This window comes from Poecilia latipinna, unplaced genomic scaffold (genome assembly GCF_001443285.1).
Source record: "Poecilia latipinna isolate Pla-1442-1.1 unplaced genomic scaffold, P_latipinna-1.0 Scaffold873, whole genome shotgun sequence".
Lineage (NCBI taxonomy): Eukaryota > Metazoa > Chordata > Actinopteri > Cyprinodontiformes > Poeciliidae > Poecilia > Poecilia latipinna.
In genome coordinates, this window is record NW_015113489.1 from 142,028 (window position 1) to 157,490 (window position 15,463).

Here is a 15,463-nt window from a genome sequence, read left to right on the forward strand (position 1 = left end):
CCATTACGTCATCAGAAGAAAGACGGCTTTCTGACAAATTAGCAAGAGACCAGGACTAAATTTGGCGTAAAATCTAACAAATATTGCCACATTTTAAAAAATGTATAATCACATTATGTTACGTATTTTATTAATTGAATTCCAAGCCAGATTCATGGTAGGATATTTCTATTAAAAGTTGTATTCTCAGCGTCACCTGAACCCCAGATAGTGATCAGCTCCTCTTAGAAGTTTCCAGGTTCTTCTTTAACGACCCGATGAAGGGTTTTCTGGGTTACGGGGTCCACATGTGCTCGTTTCAAACCCGTAGGGCACAAACGCTTTTAGCGCACGCATGCTGACCCAGTAGCAAACAATCATCCGCAGAATCCGAACAGCCATCCAGCTCCTCGCCCCAGATAAAAGCCATTCAAAGCTTCCAAGCAAAGTTGGCAGCCTTTGTGTGTCCCTCGGCAGGTGTAAACACACATGCCTCCTCTGGCCGTACGTTGTTGCACGTGTGAGATTGTTTCTCCTGCGTGTTGTATATTTAGCGTCGTTTACATGGTATCTGCAAGTTAAGTCCAACTAAGCCCGGCTCTTGCCAGGTTATATTAAAGTGAGTGACCCACAGAGATCGTAATGTCTGACTGTCCAGCTGGCGCTAGCTTGAGCGGGGAAGCACGCTTGAACACAAACCCGACTTTAGTACATCCTAAATGCTGATTAATTCGTACTGAATTGCAGGAGATGGATGTTAAAGCATCTGTGGGTGAGAAGAAATGCATAAATGCATAAACTTGAATAAATTGAGGAAAAATAAAAAATTGAAGTAACCTTTTGTTAGGTGCTTGGCAAGGATTTTAGTTTTTAGGCATTTTTTTTTTTTAATGCTTGCATTCCAACACTTTTCAGAGTGAAATGTTTTATTTTTACTCCTCTGCTGTGAAGCTGTGCTGACTGCAAAAAGCAGAAGATTCGCAAAAAAGTTTTAACGCTTCTGATAATTCTTGAAAAGTTGGTTTATGCTGTCTTTAAAATACCTGCGTTCTCAGTGACTCCACAAGCTCTCCATTTCTAACAAAGGTTTAAATTATTCAGGATCACAGCAAATAGTAAATATTCTTGGTTTAAAACCACATCCAAATCCTGCACGAGTATTTTTGTTATTCCTGGGAAATCCTGACTTTTAGAAAAGCAACACATTATTTCTGAATTACAGACACCATGTTGTTTCCATCTCCCTCTGCAGTGGAAGCAAGCGACCTCCTGCCATCTGGATGCAGTAATTTACCATCTATAGTTTCCATGGTTGTATCATGACCCTGTAGTTTTTATTGCTTCTTTTCATTTTAAAAGCGACAAGGAGAGACAAACAAAGCAACGACTGGTTCCAATAAAGTTTACTCAAAACGTGAAGCACAACACACATAAAAGGAAATCACAGGAGTATCCTAAATATTTTATGTCTGCAGCAGCCGATCACTGTTGGAGATGATGTTTGCTCTCATGTAAAACGTTTTATAAAACTCTCCCGCACCACTAATGCGTAGCTTTCTGAATGTTGGTCTGGTGCTTGAGACGCAAGTGGCCTGAGCTTGAACTGTGTGGTGTCTGTGTCTCTCAGTTTCGTGTTGTTCTTTCCCTTGAAGCCGAGGCTGCAACTTGTTACATGGCCTCCCAGCAGGAAGTGCTTGGAAACCAATAAAGCTATTTGTGGGGGGTGAGGAGAAGTCTGTTCTTCTCAGTTTCATGAATCTCACTAAAACAGCACAACTGGGACAGATGGTGAAGGGTGAATGCTCACTCCATCCATTAATACGGCAACGCAAAATGCAGCTTCACATCAATTAGGCTTATTCAAAATAGAAGAAACTGTTTATTTGATTCAGAAAACAGCCTGTCTGTACAGCACTGATGATGCCTTCCTGTTTTGTTTTTTTTTAAAGAGAAAATTAGCTATTAAAATTATGTTTATTGTCAAAAACAGTTGTTGAAATTACTCGTATTCTTTCAAAAAAACAAAACAAAAAAAACAATACAAAGGCTAATTATGATTTGCTTGTGTTTATACGACTCCAAAATATATTTCCTTCTTCAACCAGTTCCAGGAGTTAGATAAATATATTAGTTCTGTTAAGACTTTCGGTTATGTCTTGAATGTTGTATTAATCGACTGTTTTAAAAATATTCTAATAATTTCAAGTTAGTAATTCCAGAATAATTTCCGGTAAATCAATTTTTTTTGTTCACATTGACTGTGGCTTTGTTGGTTTTTGAAATGGGCAAAAATGCTGAATCCTCCCACTTGACGTGCTTCTTACTTGTAACTTTTCCTCCATTGTAGGCTGCTTGGCTTTAAAAAAAGAAATCTGCAGGGTGCCAAAAATATTACGCACAGCGCCCTCCACACTTATCGGAACCCTCGGTAAAGATGAAAAGCCATAAAGTAGATTCATCTTTTGTTGCAGAAGCAAAGCCTCAGAATAAAAGCTCCACAGAGGGAGAAAACTATACAGCCTTGTGAAATATTTGCGTCTTAAAAACTTGGCTTTGTCCTGAACGACGGCACATCCAAAAATGTCTATAGTCCTGGAAAAAAATGAAGAGATCACTTAAAACGATCAGTTTCTCTGATTTTACTTTTTTTATAGGAATATGTTTGAGTAAAATGAACATTGTTCTTTTATTCTATGAACTACTGACAACATGTCTCTGAAATTCCAAGCATAGATTTAGTATTTAGTTGCAGAAAATGAGAAATGGTCAAAATAATAAGACCTCAAATAATGCAAAGAAAACAAGTTCATATTCATTTAGAAACAACAATACTAATGTTTTAACTCAGGGAGAGTTCAGAAACCAATATTTGGTGTAATAACCATGAAGTTTTCAATGGGGGTTCAGTGTAGGGGACTCTTCATTTTTTCCAGAGCTGTGTGTGTGTGTGTGTGTGTGTGTGTGTGTGTGTGTGTGTGTGTGTGTGTGTGTGTGTGTGTGTGTGTGGCTAAGAGAAGCACATTTCTCTTAGCCACTCTTCACAATAGAAAAGACCAGAAAACATGCCATTCAAATAAGTCAGATTTTTGATGATCTCCATAATTCAGGAAATGGATGGAAGACAGCAGCCTCTAAACTATGGTTCATCTTCAGCTGAAACTTTGACAAACTACACAAAAGCTCTTTGCATCCTCGTTAGAAAAATTCCCAAACTCTCTGATTGATATGAGATCAATCTACTGTGATAAAAAATAAATAAATAAATAAATAAATAAATAAAATCCTGATTCATTTGAAGGGTTTTTGTCGATAAGCGTGGAGGCCACATTTGGTGTATTTGTGAGAATAAATCTGTAACCTTGAGCAGAAAACAGACTTTTCCATTGGATATACTTATTATTTTTTCTTTCAGACATCTTATGGTGCTTTTGTTTAAAATGTCTCAATGACATTACCTAAAATGTATTCAGAGTCGGAGCAATGTGTATTAACAGAAGCTATGGTAATCAGATGACGGCTGCTTCTCAAAGAGTCATTACTGGATTGTCTGTTTTGCATTTGCTACGTTTAACTTCTTTCAGGATTCATGTGATTGCCAAAGGGTCTCGCATCATAGATGCGTCTCTTTCGCCGCAGCTAAAACTGGATGTTTCTCTAAATCACTGAGCCTTTTGCTTATGCTGAGCAGTCTCAACATCTCAATAAGCTGAACTAATGAATCAGAGACACTCGCACCACATTAAAGCCGAACGACGATTCAAGTGAGAAACTCAATTACTGAACTCCGAACTTTGAAAACATATTTCGATCGGCTTTGATGCTATTTCAATCAAAAGTTTACAGCGTGAGATAAAGTTGCTGACTGTGACAGCACCGCCGAAGCATGACTGAGATGTTATTTAAAAAAATAAAACGATTCCCATCTGAGATTCTTTTTTCCATTATAAGCAGCTTTACAAAACCAATGTTTTATGGATATATATTTATCTTTAACTAATCTACAGATTCACTCTCTTCTTTCTTTGATGCACTCCTTCCACGCGTCATGATTTCTATTTTACTTTTGCTCTGTTTATTGTACGTTTCTGTTGCAGTTTGCGCTGTGTGGGCTTCAGCAGACTGACTGCGAGCTCAACCTTTCTGAGGAAGGGCTGTCGCTGGCTCAAAACACAACCTAACCTTCACAAAAACTCCTATTTTATTCATCTGTGTCCCAGGGGCCGGTGTTTTCTTCCTGTCTTGCTCAGAAGGAGAGCAGATCAGTTTCTTATTTGACTGCATCGTCAGAGGAATCTCCCCCAGCCGAGCCCTGCATGGCGTGTCGACCAACCAGCCAGGTGAGCGTTAAATTATCTCCTACATAAAAAGAACGCAAATTAATAAGGATGAAAATAAAGTGGTCCAAAATTTATGAGCAAGATGAGAAATGAGAAATTTCTTGAAATAACTGTTAGCAATAGTTCTCAAAAGCAGTTCTTCCACATTTAATTCATTGTACAATTACATATTTTGGGGTAATTGTAAACGCCAAACTGTGTATGAGGCCCTTAGAGGACTTTCCTTTGGGAGCTCACTTCCAGGTGCACCCATCATCATAATTATACATTTAGGAGAGTCAAGCAAAAATAAAACAAACAAACAGACAAACAAAAGCTGTTCAAAAGCAAACAGGAAAAAAAAAAAAAACAACAAAAAAAAAACATCCCTCCAACTGAACACTAACAAATACACAGGGCTAAAGTGTAAACCATAGGTCAGGCACAACAAGCAATGGAAGTGATTCAATTAGTAATACATTTGGATTCTGGTGATGTAAATTCAAATTACATTAATGCACATTTGTTAACCTGTTCTGTGCATATTAAACCAGCCTCAGGCCAGCAGCAGGCCCTAACTAGTTGCAAAGTTTACTTACACATTGGGTCGGCTCTGTGCATGCGCTTAAACTATCTATGTCTTCTTCTGTGGTAATCTTTCAGCATCGTCTCCCACCTTTGTCACCATTTTCTGCCTCTTGGCAGGATCCATGGTAACGCTCTGTGTCCTTTTCTTTTAGGAAATAAAACAATTCCCAGTTTTGTAACGTCATGGTTGTTCCTATATATGAATAAATATTAAGGTGCCATGATGTAAAATTGACTCAAAATGTTTAGTTTTTAGTTTAAGACTGCACATTGTGAGACAACGTTACCACAGCGTTATTTTTTTTACATTTTTCTACTCTGATGTTTTTCTCACTTTAGTTCATCAGCCTCTCATTAAATTAATCAATCAAATTTTATTTGTATAGCACCTTTCAGCACCAAGGCATTTCAAAGTGCTTTACATCATAAAAACACAAAAATACAAAGTCGTAGAACACACAGTCAACAACGTTACATTTTGCCGCTATTACACATCAGATTATCGATTAATGTTTCATGACTATGTTGCAAGAGCAACATAGTCATGAAACATGTTGCTAAATGCTGAAGGAAATAATTTTCTACCAAAACAACAAACAAACAAACAAACAAAAAAAAACAGGCTTTTAACAGGGAAACACACTTTTCTGCTAAAGACCTTCAGTCTCTTCGGTATGTGACCTCATGTGTCCTGTGACGGAGGTTTACTGCATGTTCGGTTGCACACATGTAGCATTTGTGTCGAGGCGCCATGCAAACGGAAACACAACCCCCCCGCGTGTCAGCAGGGAGATTAAGGGGTTGTGTTTCTGTGCGTGACTGATGTGCAATTGAAACATATTGTTGATTGCACAGGAGGGGGGCCTCAGGAGCTGATTGACACACTAAGGAGCTCCGTGGTGACGCCAGCACAGATTTAGCACTATGTGTTACAACCCACCTTCCCGAGTTTAAGCGTTTGTAGTGTTTTTGGTGCTAAACTTGCTCTGAGCGTCTGTAACGGAGGAGAAATAAACACACAGATGGTTCAATTTGCTCACAAGGTCTCAGGAGGCATTAGGAGTTGTTTTGTTGTCACCCACAAAAACTAAATAGCGACAGAGGAAGTGTTTTCACTTCTTCTTAAAAAAAATTTAAGACAAAAAGTACAGTTTTTTTTTTATTATCTTTCAATCCAAAATGAGTGCTGAATGTTCTCCGTGTATTTTAAAATGTGTTTTATTCTGCTTGTAATAGATCAACACGGTATCAAACTGCTGCAGGTCAGCATGTGCTTTTCTGCTGATTCTCTCACAACTAAGTTTGGTTTCATGCACATACATTATGTTTAGAATGGTTGCTAAAATGCAAAAGAGGCATTTAACATTGTGAGAGCGAAGCCTTTTTTTTCTTCTTCAGCCAAATAACATGCAGACTTTGCAGGATGATTTTGAAATATTCAGGCGCATCTCAAACTATTGGAAACGTCATTAAAAAGTTACAGATTTTTGGTACTAACTTCTGAAAGTGAAAGTATATTTACAGATTTATTACACAATGAGTGAAATATTTCAAATTGCCAGCATTTGCATGGCACTTTATCTAGTCTAAGTATTTATCTATTCCTTATTTTTATTTTTGATAAGTATAACTGATTATTTATCCCAGCAATTTTGAATATTGTAAAAAAAAAAAGATAAAAAGCTGAGCAAACTCCCAAAGAGAGTAAATATTTTTGTTCTAGATTTAAGTGTCAACCCACCTTGAATCAGTGTTCTCTGAGTCCTACATCACGCGGTGCTGAGAATAAGCTATAATTAGCATTAAGCAGCGAAGTTAGCAGATGTTACCCGACCCCTTTGCATAGCGTAGTGAAGAAAACTGGCATCTGATCTGCAGCAGTAGCTGCCGTCCAGAGGCACAAGATCCAGGAGGCTGATGACACGTACGCTCTGTGACCTGCAGCAGCGTGAGCTCACAGGCACGGCTCAGCATGTGTGTGTGTGTCAGGGATTAGTTGTGTAATTAGTTGGGTTTTACTTCATGTTTTAGTCTAAATTAGATGGTTATTAGTTGGGACATGCTGGTATTTGTCACATTTACACTCAGTGGAGCAATATTTTAGAAGAATGATGTAACTTCTCAACTTTAGCCTTAACTTTATTGAAACACTTAATACATTGGGAAAAAAAAATTGATTTTGTCAAAGAAGGTAAAGCTACACGATCTTGTGGAATCATAGTGATAAAGAGGTAATATGGACTGGAAGGCCATGTCAGGCCACAATATGAATAAAGATAAAAAACATTTGTTATACTGTTGTAATAGACTCTGTAGTGGTAACATTTCATTCTAGTCATTTAAGCTTTTTAAATTGAGCAAAGTGCTGAATATCCTTTCAGTTTTGCTTTAGTGTGGTTGACACATGGCGCTTTGAACATTTTGCTATGCTACAATAAATTAGTTTTTTAATGTATATTTCATGTGAGACCAACATGAATTAGTGTATAACTGTGATGTGAAAGAAAAAAAAGACTCCATGGTTTTCAAAAAAAAAAATGTAGTCCAGTCGTGTTCTGCTCCCCTGAGTCAACACTTATCTAGCATCTTTGCATATCTGGAGACTGAAGTTTCTCCCATCCTGGCATCCTGGCTTCATCTCAGAGTCAACATGAAGTTTCCCATCTCACCACAGATTATTGACTGGATTTAGGTCTGGACTTTGACTGGGGAACTGTGCTTTGATTTCAATCATTCCTTTGTGTTTGGTGAAGCTAATTTTCCAGAAGGTGAACTTTGAACCCAGTCCCAGACGTTTTTGCAGCTTCTAACCCAGCAGCTACCAACTGTGGTCTTCCTGCCTCTCTTTGATGAATCCCTGCCCCCAAACACATGAATCAAATGGCTTCATTACCTCCTCTGCATGCAGTCCTGTTGTGCAGAGGTCTGGTGATGAGCTGTTCATTTGCTTCAGGTGTGCAGAGAAGCATCTAAAAAAAGAAAAAAAAAATCACCCAAAGACCAGAGTGAGTTGTCCTGTATCAGTTGGACCTTTCTTCTCATTATTTTTTTGTTCTTTTGCTGCATAAACAGCAGGTCGGGATGCGGACCCCGCCTCCGCAGAGAAACGGATCAGCCAGGAGACCTGCGAGCTGGAGAAGAGACTCAGCATGTTGTCTCAGTGCAGTCTGGCCAGCAGCTCATGTAAGTCCTGCTGTAAACCTTCCCTTTGGGTTTTAAACCAACAGCTCATGAGCTGTTTTGGAGTTTAGGATGCAACTCTGACATTCATACCGTTCTACATATCGCTAATCCATTCATCATCTGTCCATCCGCAGACTGTGGAGACGTTTTTGTCTTAATTATGTGTGTGTTAGTCATCTGAAGAGGTCCTGCAATTAATTTGCACTGATTGTCTCTGGAGACGCAGTGAAAGTTTAGGGGGTAAATTATAAATCAGTGCAGCAAATGACGGCAGTTCTAGTTTCTTTTTTCTAACCTATCCTGTCTGTTGTTGTTGTACTTTGTTTTTGTGTCAAGGTGAGGCCCAACAGATTTACTTCCACAAGCGGAGCCTTATGGCTTTTGCTATGATGGGCTACTTGATGAAACTTAAAATAGAAATTTCTTTGAGTTTATCTGAAATGTAATGGACAAAGAAAAGAAGAAAATAATTAAAAGGAAAGGAGACAGAAGGAGGGGAAAGAAAGAAGCACAGAGGGAGAACACAAGTCAAAACCTCGAAGTCTCCCTCTAAACCTGCAGAAAGTGGAAATAAAAACCAAGAAACCACAACTACAAACATATGTACATATAAAAATAACTGTACATGGCAATGCAAAATGTACTTAGCGGAAAATGCAGCCCAACTGAGAGTGTATCCGATAAACAGCTGAATCTGAACACCGGAGGGTGTGTAAATGACAAGAGTTGAACTTCATTCTGCAGGATCAGTCATTTGAAAACAGCATCAGTGTTTACTTTTCTCTCAGTCGGTGTGGTTACCCACCTCTTCATCTAAACCTGTTGGCTTTCTTCTCCTCTCCAGCCTCCACTTACAGCTGCAGCACGTCTGTTGCCGGGGACGACCACAGCTTCTCCAGCTCCTCATCCAGCCAGTCGGATGCAAGTTACGGACACAGGTTTCCGTTCTGGGTGGAGCCCTCGGTCAGATCCCACCTTTCCAACGAGATGTCGTCGAGCTCCTCCGCGCTGAAGGCTTTGACCCGGTCAGACGACAGACTGTACGGCGCTGCCAGGGACGGCTCAGGGAGCCATCAGTCTTCTGCGCAGCGCCAACCTCGGGGGCTTAATGACTGCGACCGCCAGAGCTCCTTAGACAGTGGGATTGGAATAGCGACAGGCAGTCAGTCATCGTATTCTGGGAGCTATTCTTCATGCAACGGGAGTCTGGACATGGCCAGCCAAGGAGGAGGAGCAGCAGGAGGAGGAGAAGACGATGAGTCAGTGATCAGCCCTCCTGCTCCTTTCAATCCCCCTTCTTCACCTCCTCCAATGCCTCCTTCATCACCTTTTCAGCCCACGGTCGTTCCGGAGCGCACGTGCCCATCCAGGTGCGCCTCCCAAGCATCTCGCAGACACAGCACCGAGTACCAGATCCCCAGCCTGCTCAGACAGTGGTATGACACCCCCAGGAGTCTTCTTCAGGCCCTGACGCTGAGGGAACCGTCCGCACAGAAAGCCCCACTAGACCTGGGAGGCAAGGCCTGCGCCGGTCAGGAACAGATGTTAATGAGAGGTCCCAGTAAGCTGAGGGCTCAGTGTCAGTGGATGAAGCAGCGCTCACACTCCTGGGGCAGTGAGAGGGCGCCACCTGTGGACAGTGAAGGAGGGTCCACGCCCGGGGCCCAGGCGGCCTCAAGCAGCTCGGTTCCGGCAGAAACGCAGGTACCAGGAGGCTCGAACTTTCTCATTTTCTCCTTCTGAGATCCGCTTTGCCACTAAACGATGAAACGGAGCCAGCCGTTTATTTCTTAGGACGTTAATTAAAAAAAAAAAAAAAGGAGAACCAGGTAGATGAGGCGGAGATTGCTTCTCAAGAGACGCTGCGAAATTAACACGAGTAAGCCTGGATAGAAAAAGAAAATCATAAAAAGCCATTTAAACTACTTCTATATATCTTCATTTGCATTCACCATTTTCCTTACACATCACAATAACACGGTGCCTTGGACAATTATTGAACTTTTTCCACGTTTTGTCACATTGCAATCACAAACTTTAGTGCATTTAATTGGAATATTTGCATGATGGTTGGAATTAAATGCATTCATTTGAAAGAAAAATATGCTATACTGCATATTTTAAAAGTGTTTGACAAACCACAGTCTGAAACACGCGTAGTGCATTTGTATTCAGCCCCTCTGACTCAATACGTTGGTCTGGTCTCTACCAATCCAACCCAGTCTTAAGTCTTCTGCTGCCTCTAACCAGTTTTCTTTCAGGATTATGCCGCATTTAGCTCCGTTGATCTCTGATGAGCTTCCCTTTTATTGCAAAAAAATCCCTCTTACTCCTGTTGCACTACACGGGTGCTCAAAATCTCACGAGTTAAAGACATACGAGACTCGGGTCTTATAACCAGAGTTGAAGAAGCCTTTGAGATAAGAGAAGAAAATCTTTGAGTAACAAGAAATAACAGCGAGCTGCTTTTTGTTCTAAATTCAAAATAACAAAAAGTCATTTGTTTACATTCAACAAGCTAAATCCTTAAATTGAACAACAGTGACCTTTCTTGAAGTTTTAACTGAATTGTTTTGATACAAGTAGGAATGGAAGCTAAAATGCTATCATCACTAAAGACGACCATCACCTACACTCCCTGCAGCCAGTTCAATATCAGATTCAATAAGTTCAAACATCAGATCAGCTGCAAGAAAACTAGGGGAGTAAACATGAGATAAAACATCTTGTAGGTGGTGGAGTGCATGTTAAAGCAGCGTGGGCAGGATTTAGTTAGATACGGAGTGTCGAAGTAGTCCCAGCGCTCCAAACCCCCCCCCCAGAAACACAGATTACATGTTATCTACTGTGAGGAAACAGGGGCGACTCTTTGGTGTCATTCTGCTGTCTGATTTCAGGTCGGGATAAGAAATGCATGAGGAAAGAGACGGGGACTGGCAAATATTTGCGTTTCCTGACTTGATAGCCTGTCTCTTAGTCTACATGTCTGTCCTGCTTCCAGGGATGTTTGATTCTCACACTAAAAGTTTGGACATACAACTATCAGGTCCGAATGACTTTGGATGTCTTTGGTCAGAGAACTGTGGGTAGAGACACATGCTGAGTAGATCCAAGCTCCGCACAGAGGTGACAGTAAAACAAAGCCAAGTATTTTTAATGCTCTGAGGTAACTGAGCTGAAGCACAGAAGCAAGAGGCCTATTATTATTAGTGTAGGTGTCCATCACCAGCCCGCCTGCTGGTCCGTGTTGTTTTCTCTTTCATATGTTTGTCTGAAACCTGAAAAGCTCCCGGACGACATCCCCCGCGCTGCGGCTAATTAATTCTCCGCTGGGTTTGTGGACAGACGCTTCTTCTTGTTGCCGAGAAAACTCATCAGAGCGGAAGCGCGGCGAGTTTTTTTAATTAATTAATTTCCCCCCCTAATCATTTGTGTGAACGTGCGTTTTCTGTTTGTTAAACCGAACATGTGTGAGGAGAAGCAAAAGGTGACTGATGGAGTAAATGAGAGGTGATGAAACTGCCAGAAAGTCCTGCCGAATGAAACACGGATGACTTTTCTTTGTTTCTCGTTCCTCAAGTGTCAGAACTTTGTCAGAATGAAACAAACCTTCGCATCCCGACTCCGTAAGCGGCGTACAGTCTCTAAAGACAAACTGTGACACATGATGTAACTGAAGACCTGGCTGGTTGCCTTATTACAGGCTGTGGGGAGGAGAAAATGGTGAAACTGGCTCGCTGTCAGACACTTCTCCAGGAGTGGGCTGCCACCCTTTTGTCTGCCGTCTGCCACCTCTGAAGATGTCAGCGCCGCCTCTCAACTCTGTAGCATCCTCTCTTCTTCACCTCCTGCCCTCCTCTTCCTCACTGTTGCTCCTCTATTAATTCATTTTGAAGCCTCTTTGTCTGCAGCAGTTGTCTCCCTCCTACTGTCCGTCTAGCCGACTGAGTATGAGGAAAAAACAATTTACTGCCTCGACTAAAGTGCTCGTCTGTCTGCTCTGTTTGGTTTATATTACATTACACCACAGCTTCAAAGAGTGTAAAAAAAAAAAAAAGCTCTGATAAGTAATCACCCTAAATGATGATGAAAGACGCTCTTGCACGTTGTTCAGCCTGTACTTCAGGCCTCTGACTCATCATCATTATTTACTTCGTTTCAGACAGAATATACGAGCCACATAAAAACAACAACAAAAAAAAACTCAACACAAAGTTAAAAAAGCTTTTCTGCAGAGGCTCAAGCACCATCGAGTCCATCAAGTGGAAAAGTATCGCATTAGTCCAGTCTTTTTTTTTAATGTTTCCTGAATGGTATCATACCCTGAGACAAAACTAAGATCCCACCAGGATGATGCTGCCGTCATTACGTCTCGTGGTGGGCGACGTATGGGGTTTGTAAATGGGGGCCCGGCCACAAGCTAATGGCATTCAGGGGCCGTGGCGTGGAAACATTTGGGAACCTTGTATCTAACAAACCTTGGACGCCTTCAAAGAACAACTGGATCCATTAACTCAGATTAAATTACTCAAAACAAGTATTCTCTGTCTACTGAAGAGAGTACTTCAAATGGCATTTGGTTTCTGTGGATTTTAATTTGGGGCATCAGAGTAGAGGGGTTGAATACAGCTGCACACTTTTCAGATGATCTGTAATAACATTTTGAAAGTGATATGTTGAATTTCATTTAGGGTAATCAGGGGGAAAAGGGCATAATAAAAGTGTATGCCACACTTTGTAAAACAATGGAAACTGTCTTTTACTTTGCTGTTGATGGCATGATGCGCGTTTCTCCCAATTTCTTCTAACATGCTTTTCTTTTCATCTCAATCCATTTCTTCTAGGAACATGGCTCCTTATTAACAGATCTTTCTTCTGTCTTTTCTACCAAGACACAAGGTGCGTAGCATGAACTGCAAGACAAATATTTTCCCGTTTATGTACTCTAACATATTTACTTGTTTTTGATTATATTAAGAGAAAAGATTTTTTTTTAAAAGCTGCACTTCATTTTAATAAAACCTTCTATTATTTCATGGCTGTGTTCAATGACCTCAATCCAAAATGGATGTCACAAACTGTTGACAAACTCTCGTGCAGGAGAGAAACTCGGAGACGGTGAGGGCGTTGAGGTCAAAGGTCTGGATAGGATGTCGTCTGGTTCACCACCTTCAGCTCCTCCTTCACTTCCTCCCCTAACGCTTAGTACGCTCAGAACGATATCAGCATGTGGTGAGTAAAAAGTCTTTTTTTTTTTTTGGTTAAATGGAAATATTTTTTGTGTTAATTTTCTGAAATAAAATACTGAGTTCAGGGTCAGAGACAGCTTGAGGAGCTGAAATAGAGCTGCTGCTTCCCTGCATTGAAAGGAGTCGGTTTATGTGATTCGGACATTTGATCAGGGATTGATCAGATGCTACTCTGGGAGTTTCCAGAGGAAGTTGGAGAGCATGTCTGGGTCGTCGTTCCCCCCCCGACTTACTACATCTACAACCCACTCTTTAATAAGTTAATTATTAACGATGCAAACTTTGTTTACATGTTTTTCTTCAGCTGTGTTCCCGTCCGTCCAAGAATCTCATCCGTCTCCATCCGCTGGCCTTCACAGAGACTACGGTGGGAACTACGTTAACATCCCATCTACTGCCCTTCAGGCCACGACCACAGAGCTGCTGTACTCGCAGCTGAACCTGCACAGCTCGGCTCACGAGTCCAGTCCATTCAGAGCTGTGAGACATGACCTCCTGCAGCTCTATAGGCACAGTAAGAACAAAACAAATCACTGCTTTTTGTCTTCTTTTCTTTTTCTCCCCTTTTCCTGGATGCACATTGTCGCTCCTGGCTTTTCCTGCAAAGCATTACCGCATGTGGATGTTAATTGATTATTGATTTGTTAGGAAATGTCAGCTGCAGTAAAGCAGATTGCCAACTGCATTGTGCCCTCGCTATTTTATACAAGAACCCTAAACTCCATTTACATCAACATCTCATTGATTAAAAGTGCATAAATACATGCTAAAGATACATGCTAATTAAGTTAAATTAGCAAGGGACACATGAAGAAATTTAATACTCTTTTAATAGCAAAAGTGAAAATTTATTTTTACTATTTAAAGTGAAAAAAAAAACATTAACATGTGAAACTATACGCAATAATTCAGAAGTCATTAAAAAAACAACAACACAGAAATGGAAAATTTATTTCCTAAGTACCAGAACAGAAGTCCAGCCTAATCAAGTGTCAACAAATGTGTGTTTCTCTAAATTTGTCTGTCAATAAGTTAAAGGATGTTGTGTGAAATGACACCCAAACATTCCCCCCCCCCTCCCCAGAAGATGACTCCATTAGGTACGCCCACCTCGACATCGCTGCCATGGAAACAGCTCAGAGAGTGGGGGCGGAGCATGTTCAGGGCAGAGAGGACAGGCTGACTCAGCTGGAGAGCAGGTGGCGAGGGCCACCCAACTGACTCTGCGACGCCCAACTCCAAAAGCACTTCAGAGAGGTTTTCCACCGCAGCCCGCTCCCAGTCGGTCGGACCGATCGCTGCTGCACTTACACACACCCACAGGTTCACCGGCGCAGTTGTTTCCACAAGCAATTCATTCCACTACAAGCAAGAAAATGTGTGTGGGAGGTCTTTCTGCTGCTGTCGTCTTGTAAAGTGCAACTTGTTTTTAAATTAGTGTTTGACAGAAATTTGACTGCATGGCACTTAACTTAAGGAATTGAGTTTTGTTCAGTTTTTTTTTTTTTTTTTTTTTTACAAAAGGGGGGGATTTTTTTAAAAAACTGACTTAATTAGGAAGGAACGGCACCAAAGTCGTGGTTGATTTAGACAAACAAAAGCAGGCTGCCATGATGTGTTGAGCTGAGATGACATTTATAAACAGCCGCCGTCTGAGTTTGCAGCAGGATGTGATCTCACGATGAGATCAAGCCCTCCTCGTTGCGCTGAAACCAACAATCGACTGTAAAGAGTCCCAACTCGCCGAGCTATCATTCCGCATCAAAGTGGCGAAGCGTTCGATTGAAATAAGCGGCTTAAAGTTGGATCCCCGGTGCAAATGACATTAATCCGAGCCCATGTGGCCCGAGCAGGACACGGCTGAGCAATCAGCCGGTCGCTGACATTATTCATCACAGCAATCAATGGTTCTGCTGCAGTGGCTCTCGGAGGGGAGCCGCTGCTGAAGGGGGGGTGGGGGGGGGAAGCGTAATTTGGGTTTCAGCTGTTCCTGCTTTCTAACATAAGAAGCGATTCAATATTTGGCAAATTCAAATTACAGCTACACTTTTCTACCTAATGTCTCTGTGGAAGAAAAAAACAAGATGTGTCATGAACATATAATAATGTTACTTCTGTAGGGCTTGTAAATATTAGCTGCTTCTTTGT

The 15,463-nt window shown here is 41.2% G+C and overlaps 1 protein-coding gene across 2 annotated transcripts in view; it reads left to right on the forward strand.

The window, feature by feature from the left end:
- LOC106957086 (protein Dok-7-like) overlaps nt 1-15,461 on the forward strand; it is a 30,492-nt gene extending 15,031 nt beyond the window's left edge. The window contains exons 6-12 of one of the 2 annotated variants that reach the window (XM_015048294.1): nt 4,197-4,316; nt 7,956-8,066; nt 8,911-9,770; nt 12,911-12,965; nt 13,167-13,298; nt 13,620-13,829; nt 14,400-15,461. In XM_015048294.1, the coding sequence (XP_014903780.1) occupies nt 4,197-4,316; nt 7,956-8,066; nt 8,911-9,770; nt 12,911-12,965; nt 13,167-13,298; nt 13,620-13,829; nt 14,400-14,536 (1,625 nt within the window). In that variant the 3' untranslated portion in view covers nt 14,537-15,461. The remainder of the gene's footprint in view (nt 1-4,196; nt 4,317-7,955; nt 8,067-8,910; nt 9,771-12,910; nt 12,966-13,166; nt 13,299-13,619; nt 13,830-14,399) is intronic. The other variant, XM_015048296.1, reaches the window with a different exon arrangement.
- The last annotated feature ends 2 nt before the right edge of the window (nt 15,462-15,463 follow it).